At 44.7% G+C, this 15144-nt stretch overlaps 1 protein-coding gene across 1 annotated transcript; it reads left to right on the top strand.

Annotated features, from left to right (window-relative positions):
* Positions 1 to 4831: 4831 nt before the first annotated feature.
* On the top strand, positions 4832 to 5435 carry LOC309562252 (syncytin-2-like; the record flags this gene model as incomplete). Its single annotated transcript, XM_082266371.1, is given in 3 exon segments — positions 4832 to 5164; positions 5168 to 5185; positions 5187 to 5435. Coding segments are annotated over 3 exon segments (600 nt in total).
* Between the last annotated feature and the right edge of the window lie 9709 nt (positions 5436 to 15144).

A 15144-nucleotide genomic window follows, 5' to 3' on the forward strand; every position in this document is an offset into this window, starting at 1 on the left:
TCCTTTAAATAGTGACACAAATGGTCCAAGGGAACAGCATGGTGCATTCCCTTGGAAGGTACCTTTGATACCTGAAGATGGGAGAAACTCCTCACTGAGTTTAGAACCAGGCTCCAGGTAACAAAGACATTGGATATAGCGCAATTGTGGCTTCAAAGGTCTAGAATGGTAAATCAGCAAGGTGTACAGAAGGCGGTTTCAATCCGGAATAACCACATTATGTATACTGGGCCAGAGGGGATAGCCGAGTCTGGCGATCTTGTAAGGGAAGCTGAGGAAGCTCTCTCTGGGCTAGGTCTGCTGAGACAAGCCGGATCAGCTAATACTGTAACTACTGTAACTACCACTGTCTCTCCTGAATCTCCTATTATCGATGATTCCACTATCGCTACTCCTACTTCTCCAGCTTCCTTATCTAACAGCACAACCATTAGTTCTACTAATAATTAATCTGCTCACACTGTCTCTCTCTCAATCACCACCTGTAACATCTGAAGCCTCTTCTTCCCACTCTTCTGCTAACTATGAGCTCTTTTCAAATGAGCCAAGTGGAATTTTGACTAGAAACAAAACTGTATGGATTGAGGGATCCATACGAAAATTCGAGACTGGTTGCTATTAGCCAGGCCCGAACTCAAGGAGATGTCTATGCCCGCCATCCTATCCACTCTTTCTGCTACAGAGAGAGAGAGGTGGATTGGAGGAAGCGGGATAAGACATCTAAGGTTTTTGTTTCTCAAGCCCCTTTCTCAGAGTGAATGGCACAGCGAACAGGCGAGAAAACGTGTTGAGGGTTTAGAGAAAACACCCAAGGCAGGAAATTGCAGGTTTTCTATGGATGTGGAAAGACAGGCCATATAAGACGCAATTGCCCGGACGAACAAACTGGTCCACAGAGTAAGTGGCAATTTATACCGGACGATTCAGAAACTAAGGTTGTAGGAATGGCTAGCGACAGCTATGATTCATCATAGGACGTTGGTAAACCGGTGTCAGCCCACATTCCCTTGGAAGGTACCTTTGATACCTGGAGATGGGAGAAACTCATCAACTTGCCTCATTGACACCAGTGCAGCCAAAACCGTTTTGAGATAAGATCTTAGAGGCAAGGTTCCCTTCTCGGGAGAAATAACACCAACCTTAGGTCTCACGGGTCAGACAGTGTCTTTGCAAATAACTGAACCTCTCCATTGTAGGCTAGGCTGCAAGGAGAAGGTTATCTTTTTAGGACATTGCATATCTCAGGGTACCTGACATCTAACCAACCAGAGAGTAGAGACCATGAAAGACAGCCAGAGACCTTGGAACACACGGCAATTGAGAACCATTCTCGGACTTGTCAATTATTACAAAGACTGGGTCCCTAATATATCATTCAAACTGGGACCCCTTTACGAATTAACATCACAAACACCTTTTCAATTGTTTGACAACTGGTCAATCCTACGAGATTTGACCCAGGAACTCATCAAAGCACCTGCTTTAGGTCTTCAACCTCACCTTTTATCTTTTTTGCCATGAAAGCAAGGGCCATGCAACTATAGTATTGACCCAACTAAACGGGTCCAGGTACCGACCCATCATGTACCTGTCAACTGCCCTAGATCCAGTCATCCAAGGTTTACCGGGATGTGTACGAGCTGTGGCCGCCTGCGCTGTAATATTACAGAAAGTAGGTGACATAGTTTTGGACTCTCTATTGATCCTCTATACTCCCCATTCGGTGCAGGAGATCCTAAATCAAGCCCAGACAAAACACCTTTCTGCTACCAGATTGACTAAGTACGAAATGGATCTCCTAACACCTACTAAGCTGACTCTAAGACGATGCACCATTTTGAATCCAGCATCTCTTCTTCCTGTTGAGGAGGAAGGAGGAAGAGGGGGGGGGGGGATAATGGTGTGAAATATGACAATTTTCAAAACTTTCAAACTAACAATACTTATATTTCGACCTCTAACTGACTTTCCAACTTAGTAGGACAACACGCTGAGGAGCAACATGACTGCCTTTATTTGATGGAATGGGAATCCACGGCGGTCAGTCCGGTGAAGGAGACTTCCATCCCAGACGCTGAAAACCTTTTTGTCGATGGTTACAGATATTTCACTCTGGATGGTAAGTTGCATACAGGTTATGCAGTGACTACAGCCAGTAAAGTTGTGGAGAAGGGTTCATTGAGTTTCCATATGTCGGCACAAGAAGCTGAGCTCTGGGCACTAGCAAGGGCCTGTGAGATCCATAAAGATCAGAGGATCCACATCTATATGGACTCAAGGCATGCTTTTGGGGTGGCACATGATTTTGGTCCTATCTGGAAGGCAAGAGGGTTCTTGACTAGTTCAGGGAAGTCAGTGAAAAATGCGGAGTTGATTAATTGGCTGTTCATGGCCTTCTACCTGCCACACGAGATAGCCATTCTGAAAGTGAAGGCCCATACTACTAATAATAAAATTGTTGAATATCCGCGCTCTCAGAAATTAGCAGCCAGCATTAACCACAATGTGATACAGAAACTAAAGACAAAAAATGCAGCGCTTGTAAAAAATGACATATGGTGTAAATGAACATATGAATAAGAGTTCACTTCAAGCTGGCAATAATGGGTAATATAGTCCACCAACAACACCCTTAATATGTGGCAATCCGTCTAGGTAATGACGGGGACAGTGAAGACCTCCACCAAACACAAAGTAGCCAGCTGGCCTCTTACCAGATAGGTATGACCACCGCTCTCACAATGGTCATACAACGCTTGTTGTTATAAAGCTGGATAATCGACCCTGAAAGCTTCCAATAGCTGCTCCCAATCCAGATGACGGATCCCAGAGTAGAAATAATTAGGCACCATCACTCCCAAAAGTTAAAAAACAGGGGGAAGACCATGGTGAAGTACGTTTTCACAGGAGTATATTTATTTAGAGTAAAATGCAGTCACCAGATACATCGTCATAAAACAGCCTTGAATCATTAAAAACCGCTATGGCAGTGGAACACTTCCAGCTTGTGACGTCGACCCGTGCTGAAGCTCTGCCTACTACTGATATAACTATGGAGGCCAATGGGAACTCCTTGGCAGATAGAGTTGCTAAGGAAGGTGCTCTGAGCCCTGTGGTGAAGACCCTGATGCTGGCCATCCCCTCTGATTTGTCTCTAGAACAGTTTAAGAAACTGAAGTCACAGGCAGAAATGCAGGAAAAGAGGAAATGGACAGCTTTGGGGGCTACACAGGGTCCAGATGACATCTGGGGTCTTGGTGGTAAATAGTGTTTACCAAGATCACTTTTCCCAATGATGGCCCATTTGACTCATTATCCAGGTCATCAGCTAAAAATGGTTATGTGTGCACAGGTAGAGGAACATTGGATTGCCCCTGGATTCACTTCTGCAGCCGCTAACTTTACTGCTACCTGCCTGGTTTGTACACTGCTCAACTCAGGTAAGGCTGTGGCAGTACCGAAAAGGCATTCACCCAAACCAGAATATCCCTTTCAGCGTACACAGATAGAATACATTACATTGCCACAGAGTGGGCCGCATGAGCATGCTTTGGTCTGTGTGGATTTGTTTTCAGGTTGGCCGGAGGCATGGCCTGTTAGCAAAGCCGGTGCCACCAACACCGCAAAAAAAAATCCTGTCCGAGATGTGTCGCTGGGGTCTACCTGAAACGATCGAGTCAGACCGTGGCTCCCACTTCACCAGTCAGTTCTTTGCAGAGGTATGTAAGGTCTTCACATCAACCAGGGATTACATACCCCTTATCATCCTCAAAGTAGCGGTAAGGTTGAACGGCTAAATGGGATCATTAAGAACAGAATCTCAAAAATTATGGCTGATACTGGAAAACCATGGCCTGAATGTCTCCCCATAGCTCTTTACTCCATCAGAAAATGCCCCTAGACAGCCTCATGGGTTATCACCGTACGAAATTTTGTTTGGGAGTCAATCAAATACTGGATTGTACTTTCCTCAGCAGCTGTCATCTTTACATTCTCAGCTGACGGGGTATGTACAGCCCCATGCAAAGAGAGCTCCAAAAGGTCCATTATAGGGTTCGGGAGTTTCTCCCGGACCCTTGACAGGATAACCGATGTACATTCTATTCAGCCAGGTGACTGAGTCGTTGTGAGAAATCATCAAAGGACAGGACTAGAACCGGCCCATTCCAGGTTCAACTGACAACGCAGACTTCCTTAAAGCTTGAGGGACGCGACCACTGGGTGCACGCCGGCCACCGCAAGAAGCTGCTCAATTACATCCAAGAATGAGGAGTATCAGTTTTATTTATATTCTTAACTTAGTGTATTTTAGCGAGGGTAACGATGAAAAGCATCCCAACCTATTGTTTAAAATGCATCTCCAACTAGCTACCCACCGAGTCATTACACCCCAGCAATGGAAGCAGTTCATGCTATATACGTTTTCGTATTGGTATGAAGAAATATGAGAAACTTGCAAAGACGACCAGGATACACTTGTCGATAGAACTTAATGACACATTCCTAGATGGCAACATCAGTTATAGTTTTTACGTTAGCTCTGGCTCCTGCTCCTTGCTTTCTAATCCAGTATGGGTATCAGGACAACTAGGTAATCCACAGATGTGCTTCAACCTTAGTTTTGGCAAAGGGAATAGATTTGTAGGATCTACCACTTGTGAGAAAGATATAACAGTCAATCTTACCAATGAAACCCCTGGTCTCTTTAATGACACCAAAAGACCAGATTACATCTGTTGGAAGGAAGGGTGTGATGTTCAGACTGAGGGAGCAATCCCCAGTCTATTATGTTACTACTTAGTGCCCGTGACTGTCAGAGAAATTTTCCTGTATGGTTTTGACAGGTCCTTATTTTTTCCTATGTTGTTCTGCTGCTTATAAGGTAATTCCCCCTCATGCGGGAGTTTCATGTACTTTAGTGAAGCTTGTACCGGCATCGTACATTGCAGCCGATCGTGAGGATCTGCTGGTGCAAAGGAAGGCAAGGACGTCAGGGAAAGCTAGCAGGGAACTGTTCTCCAACCACGACCAGGCCTGGGCATGGTTCCCACCTTGGACTGGGTGGGGGATTGAACTTATGAAGCGATTGAACAATTTCTTGTCCATTGTGGATGAGATGTTAAATGAGACTGTTGAAGCAGTAGGGGAGATTACTCAGGAACAATGACAAATGAAGACTCTTGTAACTGCAGGAAAATATGGCACTTGATTATCTGTTAGCTTCCAATGGGGGTTTCTGTGAATTCATAGGAGAAGACTGTTGTACCTGGATAGCAGATACCAGTGACAAGGTCCAGGCCCATATGGGTAAGGTTGGTTTCCTGCAAGGCAGAGCCAGTGAAGGTTGGAATCCTTTTAAGGCTTTGGGAAGTTTTGGGGATTCCTTGTTCTCCATTGGATCTTGGTTTAAGGAAATAGGATCAAGTTGCCTTTGATGTAAGGGAGGACACTGATGGGGACTCTCATGTAAAGAGGAACCAAGATGTCAAAGGCAACTTTGATGGGCACTCTGATATAAGGGAGGACTCTCATGTAAAGGGGAACTAAGATGTAAAAGGGAACTTTGAAGGGGACTCTAATGGCGCTTTTCCACTGCATGGAACCGAACGGTTTGGCTCGCTTTTGAGCTTTTCCACTGCATGGTACCGCATGGTACGGTGTTGGAACAGTTCGGTATGGTACGGTACAGCAACGCTTTTCCACTACATGGAACCGAACGGTACGGCTCGCTTAAACAGTACCACCTCAGTTGTGGTTCCAAGAGGGCCATACCGGTACCATATCCCACAATCCTTTGCATGCAGCCTTGACTGTTTGTCACTACTAGCCACTGATTGGTCAGAGAATCGTTGTTATCCCACCCACTTTACTTTAGTGGAAAAGCAAACCGTACCAAACCGTACCGAACCGTTCCAACACCGTACCATGCGGTACCATGCAGTGGAAAACCAAACAGAGCCAAGCAGGGTCAAGCAGGGCCGAGTGGAGCCGAGCCGGTACTTGAGTGGAAAAGTACCATAATGTAAGGGAAGACACTGATGGGGACTCTCATGTAAAGGGGAACTAAGATGTCAGAGTCCCCATCAAAGTTCCATTTTACATCTTATTTCCTCTTTAAACCAAAAACACAACACAATAGAATCCTACAAGGTTAAAAACCACCTAGACATATTGAACGGAGGGGGAGCAGTTCCACTGTTTAAAACTAAAAGAAAAAATTTTCGACCTAAAGATGGATGTTGCTCAACCCCTACCCACATATATAAATGCACGTGCAAAGAAGAGGGACTCCCGCCTCTATTGGGGTCCTAATAACTTCATTGCATTATGAAAAATGGGGAGATATCAAGAGAGAGCATGAGATAGAGGTAAAACTGAAAAATCAAATGCTGTTCCCATTTACATAGAAATAAATCAACCTTTATTGCACAAAACTGTCAAAAAATGAATGACATGATATATTGAAAGCTCTAAGCCCCGCCACACCTACTCCCAGTGACAAACTCGTAGATATTCCATTATTTCTTTGGATAAACTAGGTTGGTTTGACAACATAGGACATTTCTATCTGTTGTATCTTACTAGTGGGAATGGGCAGCCACCCCTATTGGTATATAAATGAAAGGAAAATTCATCCAATCGGCAGCTGTGGGGCAAATAACTTGTATGATTCCTGGAGAAAAAGGCAGATTTCTTACATAGTATCAATCATGATATATGTACAGGTCTTCCTAAAAGAAACAACTTGTAAAGAAACAAACATAGGTTGCCACATTGGTATACGTGCCTTGTTCTCCAGCCGCTGCAATATACTATAGGGGAGGAGTGGTCATTCTGATAAACAGATGTTTATAGTCCAATCACGTTGATTGATCCATTCCAAGATAACACAAAAGAAGAATTGAAAAATTGAATGGTGGACTTGTGAACGGTGGTTGGAACACTTGTGGTTCGGAGGAGGTAAACTACACATATAGAGAGTTCTCATATAAAGATATGTGTAACTCTTCACCTCCCTTGCACTGGTGCAATCTTATCCCAAATGTATATAACTTGGTCCAGAGGAGGTCATGTGTATAGTGGATAATCCCCCACCTGTAGTGTAGTCCTTCCCTCACAGGAACTGTAGAAATTGTTAACAGAGACACAGTGATGTACAGTATCTCACAAAAATGAGTACACCCCTCACATTTTTGTAAATACAAAGTATTTTATTATATCTTTTCATGTGACGACACTGAAGAAATGACACTTTGCTACAATGTAAAGTAGTGAGTGTACAGCTTGTATAACAGTGTAAATGTGCTGTCCCCTCAAAATAACTCAACACAGCCATTAATGTTTAAACCGCTGGCAACAAAAGTGAGTACACCCCTAAGTGAAAATTTCCAAATTGGGCTAAATTAGCCATTTTCCCTGCCCGGTGTCATGTGACTCGTTAGTGTTACAAGGTCTCAGGTGTGTTATCGCTCCCACTCTTTCATACTGGTCACTGGAAGCTCAACATGGCACCTCATAGCAAAGAACTCTCTGAAGATCTAAAAAAAGAGTTCTTGCTCTACATAAAGAGGGCATAGGCTATAAGAAGATTGGCAAGACCCTAAAACTGAGCTTCAGCACAGTGGCCAAGACCATACAGTGATTTAACAGGGCAGATCCACTCAGAACAGGCCTCGCCATGGTCAACTAAAGAAGTTGAGCGCACGTGCTCAGCCTCATATCCAGAGGTTGTTTTTGGGAAATAGACGTATGAGTGCTGCCAGCATTGCTGCAGAGGTTGAAGGGGTGGGGGGGTCAGCCTGTCAGTGGTCAGACCAGATGCTGCACACCGCATCAAATTGGTCTGCATGGCTGTCATCCCAGAAGCCTCCTCTAAAGATGATGCACAAGAAAGATCGCAAACAGATAGCTGAAGAGAAGCAGACTAAGGACACGGATTACTGGAACCATGTCCTGTGGTCTGATGAGACCAAGATAAACTTATTTGGTTCAGATGGTGTCAAGCGTTCATGGCGGCAACCAGGTGAGGAGTACAAAGACAAGTGTGTCTTGCCTACAGTCAAGCATGGTGGTGGGTGTGACGGGAGTCACTATGGTTGGGCGGCACGTGGAACCCAGCTTACCTTAGAGAGATTGAGAAATCCATCTCTTAGCTCCCTAGGCCCCACTTATGTGTAAGTCACCCTGTGTCTACCGGTATAAGGGGCACAGGGTGACCAAGGAAATGATGGACAGCTACTTAATGGACACTGAGAATATGGTTTGGATTACTTCTAATGGGACAGTAATATTAATTAACAATATCTCTCAAGAAATATATGAAGACTATCCCTGGTCTGTTTGATTCTGAACATGTTCATTGAAAGAGCTGGTCACATTGGCTTCTGTTCCATGTTCTTCAATGTAAGAGACGGATAGTCTGTTATAGGTGGTCTCCTGCTATTGTCTGTGTAATGAGGTGTTATGTGTTTTCTGCTAAGTATGTCTGTCCCATTGTTAATTAACTTACCTATTGTTTCTGTCCAGGTGGCTATAGGTAAATAGCTCAGGTTAATTATGTTTCTGTATACAATTTTATCTGCATATGATAATGTAATCAGGCTCATCTGACCTGTGTGTGGTATATATTGTGTGTTAGTCTGTTCAATAAATGTTCCAGATCTTATACAAACTATTCTCGGCTAGTTATGTATTGGCTAGAATATCTGAGGTCTATGTTCAATCAAGACTGTAGGAAGCGGTATTCTGACAGAAGCACAAAAGCACATTGTGGGACGCGGTTCCGGTACAGTGGGAGTGTCATGGTCTGGGGCTGCATGAGTGCTGCCGACACTGGGGAGCTACAGTTCATTGAGGGAACCATGAATGCCAACATGTACTGTGACATACTGAAGCAGAGCATGATCCCCTCCCTTCAGAGACTGGGCCGCAGGGCAGTATTCCAACATGATAATGACCTAAACCCTTTTGAGCATCCTCAAACTAAAGGTGGAGGAGCGCAAGGTCTTTAACCACTTCAGCCCCGGAAGGTTTTACCCCTTAATGACCAGACCATTTTTTGTGATTCGGCACTGCGTTAGTTTAATTGACCGTTGGGTGGTCATGCGACGCTGTACCCAAATACAATTGATGTCCTTTTTTTTCACCATAAATAGAGCTTTCTTTTGGTGGTATTTGATCACCTATGCGGTGTTTCGATTTTGCGCTATAAACAAAAAAAGAGCGACAATTTTGAAAAAAACTCCATATTTTTTACTTTCTTCTATAAAAAAAATTCCCAATAAATGTTTTTTAAAAATTTAATTTTTTTAGCAGTTTAGGCCAATTTGTATTCTGCTACATATTTTTGGTAAAAAAAAAATCCCAAAAAGCGTATTTTAATTGGTTATAGCATTTACAAACTACGGGATAGATTTTTGAACTTTTTATTTATTTATTTATTTTTTATTACTAATGGTGGCGATCAGCGTTTTTTAGCGGGACTGCGAAATTGCGGCGGACAGATCGGACCCCTAACTGACATTTTTGACACTTTTTGGGGACCAGTGACATAAATGCAGTAATCGGTGCTAAATAATATGCACTATCACTGTATAAATGACACTGGCAGTAAAAGGGGTTAATACTGGGGGTGATCAAAGGGGTTAAATGTATGCCTAAAGTGCTTGCTCACTGTGTGGGGGAGAGGTTCTGTGACAGGCACAGAGAGATCGAGCTTAGCTGCCTGTGTGACGGAAGTTCCGCCTGCTTTGTTTACGTAAGCAGGCGGGTCTTCGGTCAGTTTCCCTGACGATCGTGGGAGGGCATTGGCAATCGCCGCCACTCCTCTCACGGCCGCGGAAACCTCGTGCATGAAATCAAGTAGTACTACGTGATTTTGCGCAGCCGAGCTGCCCTGCCGCAGTAATACTACGGTGGGCGGTTGGCAAGAGGTTAACATCCACCAGCTCCGTGATGCCGTCATGGAGGAGTGGAAGAGGACTCCAGTGGCAACCTGTGAAGCTCTGGTGAACTCCATGCCCAAGAGGGTTAAGGCAGTGCTGGAAAATAATGGTGGCCACACAAAATATTGACACTTTGGGCCCAGGTTGGACATTTTCACTTAGGGGTGTACTAACTTTTGTTGCCAGCGGCTTAGACATTAACCACTTGCCGACCGCTGCGCGACTATATACTGCAGCAGTCAGCCCCCTACAGGCAAAGTGACGTAGGGGTACGTCCCTCACCCCCACTTGTTTCCTGATTAGCCAGCTCATGTGACCGGCGGCTCCGATGTCTGCCGGCCACTCGCAATCTCCCTCAGGAGAGGGAGAAAGACAGATGGCTGATGTAAACACAGCGATCTGTCCTTCTCCGTGAAGTAATGACAGAGGCTATGCAATCCTGCTATGTAGGATCGTATGTCTCTGTGATTACTTCACTAGCCACGCCCCCTAACAGTTAGAATCACACCCCTAGGGACACACTTAACCCCTTGATCACCAGTAATGTTACCCCTTCCCTGCCCATGTCATTATTACAGTAACAGCGCATATTTATAGCACTGATTACTGTAGTAATGTCACTGGTCCGATCTGTCCGCCGCAATGTCGCAGTCCCGCAAAAAAAAAAAATCACAGATCGCCGCCATTACTAGTTAACAAAAAAAACAATAAAAATGACATAAATCTTTCCTGTAGTTAGTAAACGCAATAACTTTTGCGCAAACCAATCAAAATACGCTTATTGCGATTTTTTTTTTTACCAAAAATATGTAGCAGAAAACAAATTGGCCTAAAATGTTAAAACATTTTGACTTTTACATTTTTTTTTTGAGAATTTCATATAAAAAAATGTGAAAATATTGTTATTTTTTCAAAATTGTCGCTGTTTTTTTGTTTATAGCGCAAAAAATAAAAATCGCACAGGTGATCAAATACCACCAAAAGAAAGCTCTGTTTGTGGGGAAAAAAAAAGAACGTCAATTTTATTTGGGTACAGCTGTGCGTTAAAGTCACGCAGTGCCGAATCGCAAAATAGGGTCTGGTCATTGAGCAGCCAAATCCTCCGGGGCTTAAGTGGTTAATGGCTGTGTGTTGAGTTATTTTGAGGGGACAGCAAATTTACACTGTTATACAAGCTGTACACTCACTACTTTACATAGTAGCAAAGTGTCATTTCTTCAGTGTTGTCACATGAAAAGGGATAATAAAATATTTACAAAAATGTGAGGGGTGTACTCACTTTTGTGAGATACTGTATGTATTCAATATATTAACCACTTTACGACTGCTCACAGTAATATTACTGCGGCAGAGTGGCTCGTTATCGTTTGACGACGTAGTACTACGTCGTCAGACACTCCCCCTTCTGGGCGGCGCTTACGCGCCGCCGGAGGCTCGCACCCGCTGTTTTCATTCACAGCGGGAGTCGGGCCAGGGGAGGAGCAGCGGCGATCGCTGCTGCTCTTACCCGATCGTCGGGGATCGAGTCTGGAGATCCGCCCGCTGTGTGTAAACACAGCGGGCGGATCTCCATAGTGACAGGGAGTGACAGATCGGACTGTTCAGCATAGCTGGACATCCGATCTGTCCCTGTGTCACTCAGTCACCTCCCCCCCTACAAGTTAGTAAGCACCAGGCATACATTAACCCCTCCCTCTCCAATAAAATTAACCCCTTCCCTGCCAGTGTCATTTTTACAGTAACAGTGCATATATATAGCACTGATTACTGCAGTAATGTCACTGGTACCCCCAAAAGTGTAAAAAATGTCAGTCAAGGGTCCGATCTGTCCGCCGCAATGTCGCAGTCCCCCAAAAAAATCGCAGATCGCCGCCATTACGTGTTAAAAAAAAAAACACCAAAAATGACAGAAATCTTTCCCTTTGTTAGTAAACGCAATAACCTTTGCGCAAACCAATCAAAATACGCTTATTGCGATTTTTTTTACCAAACATAGGTAGCAGAAAACAAATTGGCCAAAAATTTTTAAAAAAATTGGTTTTTACATCTTTTTTGGGGGGAATTTCATATAAAAAAATGTTAAAAATATTGTTATTTTTTCAAAATAAACGCTCTTTTTTTGTTTATAGCGCAAAAAGTAAAAATCGCACAGGTGATCAAATACCACCAAAAGAAAGCTCTGTTTGTGGGAAAAAAAGGACATAAATTTCGTTTGGGTACGGCGTCGCACGACCGCGCAATTGTCAGTTGAAGTCGCACAGCGCCGAATCGCAAAAAGTGGCCTGGACGGAAGACAGCAAAATCCTCCGGTGGTAAAGTGGTTAAACAACCTTTCAGGAGTGTATAGAGAACACGTTGGCGTATGCTCTAGCCCTGTAAGTCCTTATACACAGATACAGTGAATAAGTCCAAGTCGCATATCACAGCACTATGAGTTGTATACAGAGACACATTTCATATATCCATGCAGGTTGTAGGTAAATATTTCCTAAGGCTACGTTCACATGATGTGTGCGTAGCGGTTCACGGGCAGAATCACCCCGATTCTGCCCGCGATCCGGAATCATTGTAAATCGCGGGACACCTGTGAGATGCCTGTGATTTGCAATGGCACCCCAAATGCTGTGCGATGTTGTCACGATTTCCGCCTGCCGAATCGCAGTAACATTGCGCAAACAGAATCGCGGGACGCATGACGCCCAAAAAAGGTACAAGAGCTTCTTTTGGGCGTCATGCGTCCCGCGATTCTGTATGCGCAATGTTACCGGAAATCGCGGCAACATCGCACAGCGTTTGGGGTGCCATGCAAATCACGGACATCACACAGGCGTCCCGCGATTTGCAATGATTCCGGATCGCGGGCAGAATCGCGGTGATTCTGCCCGTGATCCGCTACGCCCACACGTGAACGTAGCCTGAGTAATAAGGGTATTCATACAGATAAACATCTCCTGTACTTATCAGAATCCGTGTCCTCAACCGCCCTCCTACCGATCATCATTTCTGGGAGACTCCACCATTCACAAACTTCTGGAACTCAGAGTAGCCATTGGGAGCGGCTGGATGGGCTCAGGAATTCCGCCTGACCGATTTCGCCGGATATCCCGCCTGCCTTAAAGCCTGCCCGTTCCCCTATACATCAGAGTCCTCCCTTACATCAGGGTCCCTATCAAATTAGCTTTTTCCATCTTAGCTCCCCTTACATGAGTATACCCATCAGAGTCCCCATCAAAGTTCCCTTTGACTTCGTAGTTCCTCTTACATGAGAGTCCCCATCAGAGTCCCCCCTAAATCAAATTCCCCATTTACATTGTACTTTCCCTTGCACCAGAGTCCTCTGTACATGTGAGGAGCCCCATTTACTGCATCAAAGTACCCTTTTATATCATAGTTCTCCTTACATGAGAGTTCCCTCTTAGATGAGAATCCCCATAAGTGTCCTCCCTTACATCAGAATCCCTATCAAAGTCCCCTTTTGCATTGTAGTTCCCCTTACAAGAGAGTCCACATCAGAGTCCCCACTTACATTAAATTCCCTTTCATAGTGTCCTTACATCAAAGTTCCCATCAAGGTCCCATTTTACATTGCAGTTTCCCATATATGACGCTCCACCTTACATCAGTGCTCCCCTTACATCAGAGCCCCCCTTACATGGCAGTGTCCATCAAAATCTCCTTCTACATCATAGTCCCCCTTACATGAGAGTCTCCATCAGAGCTCCCCTTACATCAGAGTCCCCCTTACATGGCAGTGTCCATCAAAATCTCCTTCCACATCATAGTCCCCCTTACATGAGAGTCTCCATCAGAGCTCCCCTTACATCAGAGCCCCCCTTACATGGCAGTGTCCATCAAAATCTCCTTCTACATCATAGTTCCCCTTACATGAGAGTCCTCCTCTTACATAAGAATTCCCACCAATGTCCTCAATGACATCAGAGGCCATATCCGAGAACCCCCTTACATCAGAATCCCCATCAAAGTACCTTTTTGCATTATAGCTCCCCTTACATGAGAGTCCCAAGTTGGATGTGAGTCCCCATCAGAGTCCCTGTCAAAGTCTCCTTTGACATCAGAGTCCCCCTTACATCAAAGTTCCTATCAAAGTCCCATTTTACATTGTAGTTCCTTTTACATGAGAGTCCACCTTACATGAGGATCTCCATCAGAGCCCCCCCCCCCCCTCCCCACCTTTCTTACATCAGAGTTCCTATCAGAGCGCTTTTTCATGAGAGCCTTCATCAGTCTCTCTTACATCAGAGTCCCCATGAAAGTCCCCTTTTTTATCATAGTTCCCATACATGTGAGTCCCTTGGAGTCCCCCTTACATCAGAGTCCCCATCAAAGTCTCCTTTCACATCAGAGTCCCCCTACATCAAAGTTCCCATCAAATTCCCATTTTACATTGTAGTTCCTCTTACATGAGTGTCCACCTTATATAAGGATCCCCATCAGAGCCCCCCCTATCTTACATCAGAGTTCCTATCAGAGCGCTCTTTCATGAGAGCCTCCATCAGTCTCTTACATCAGAGTCCCCATGAAAGTCCCCTTTTTTATCATAGTTCCCTTACATGTGAGTCCCCATCGGAGTCCCCTTAACATCCAGGTCCACATCAGAGCCCCCTTACATCAGAGTCGGCATCAAAGTCTCCTTTCACATCATAGTTCCACTTACTTGAGAGTCCACATGAGAGTCCCCCTTACATCAGAGTTCCCTTCAAAGTCCCATTTTACATTGTAGTTCCTCTTATATGAGAGTCCACCTTACATGAGGATCCCCATAAGATCCCCCCCCCCCTTTCTTACATCAGAGTTCCTATCTGAACGCCCTTACATGAGAGTCCCCATCAGTCTCTCTTACATCAAAGTCCCCATGAAAGGGCTGCATAAAATCTTGCAGCGGGGCGGATTTGGTTCGCGGGCCGCAGTTTGGAGACCCCCAACATCGAGGCGAAAAAGGGTTACAGTTTCTGTTTAATGTGGCACTAAAGACCGGACCTGGCGAAAAAAAAAAAAAAAAAATTCCCCTTCTCTAATCAGAGCAGCTGGTAAGCAAAGTATTAATGGAGAGATTACGAAGAGCTGGATGAGTGGTGACGCATTGAGAGGAGGCAGCCAACATCTTGAGTAGCGGAGATACAGTGTGGAGTCAACCCCTGGAACTGAGAAGGCTTAGGAGAGCCGGAGAATGACACGATTG

This window comes from Pelophylax lessonae, assembly GCF_965119305.1.
Source record: "Pelophylax lessonae genome assembly, chromosome: 8".
NCBI classification, from domain to species: domain Eukaryota; kingdom Metazoa; phylum Chordata; class Amphibia; order Anura; family Ranidae; genus Pelophylax; species Pelophylax lessonae.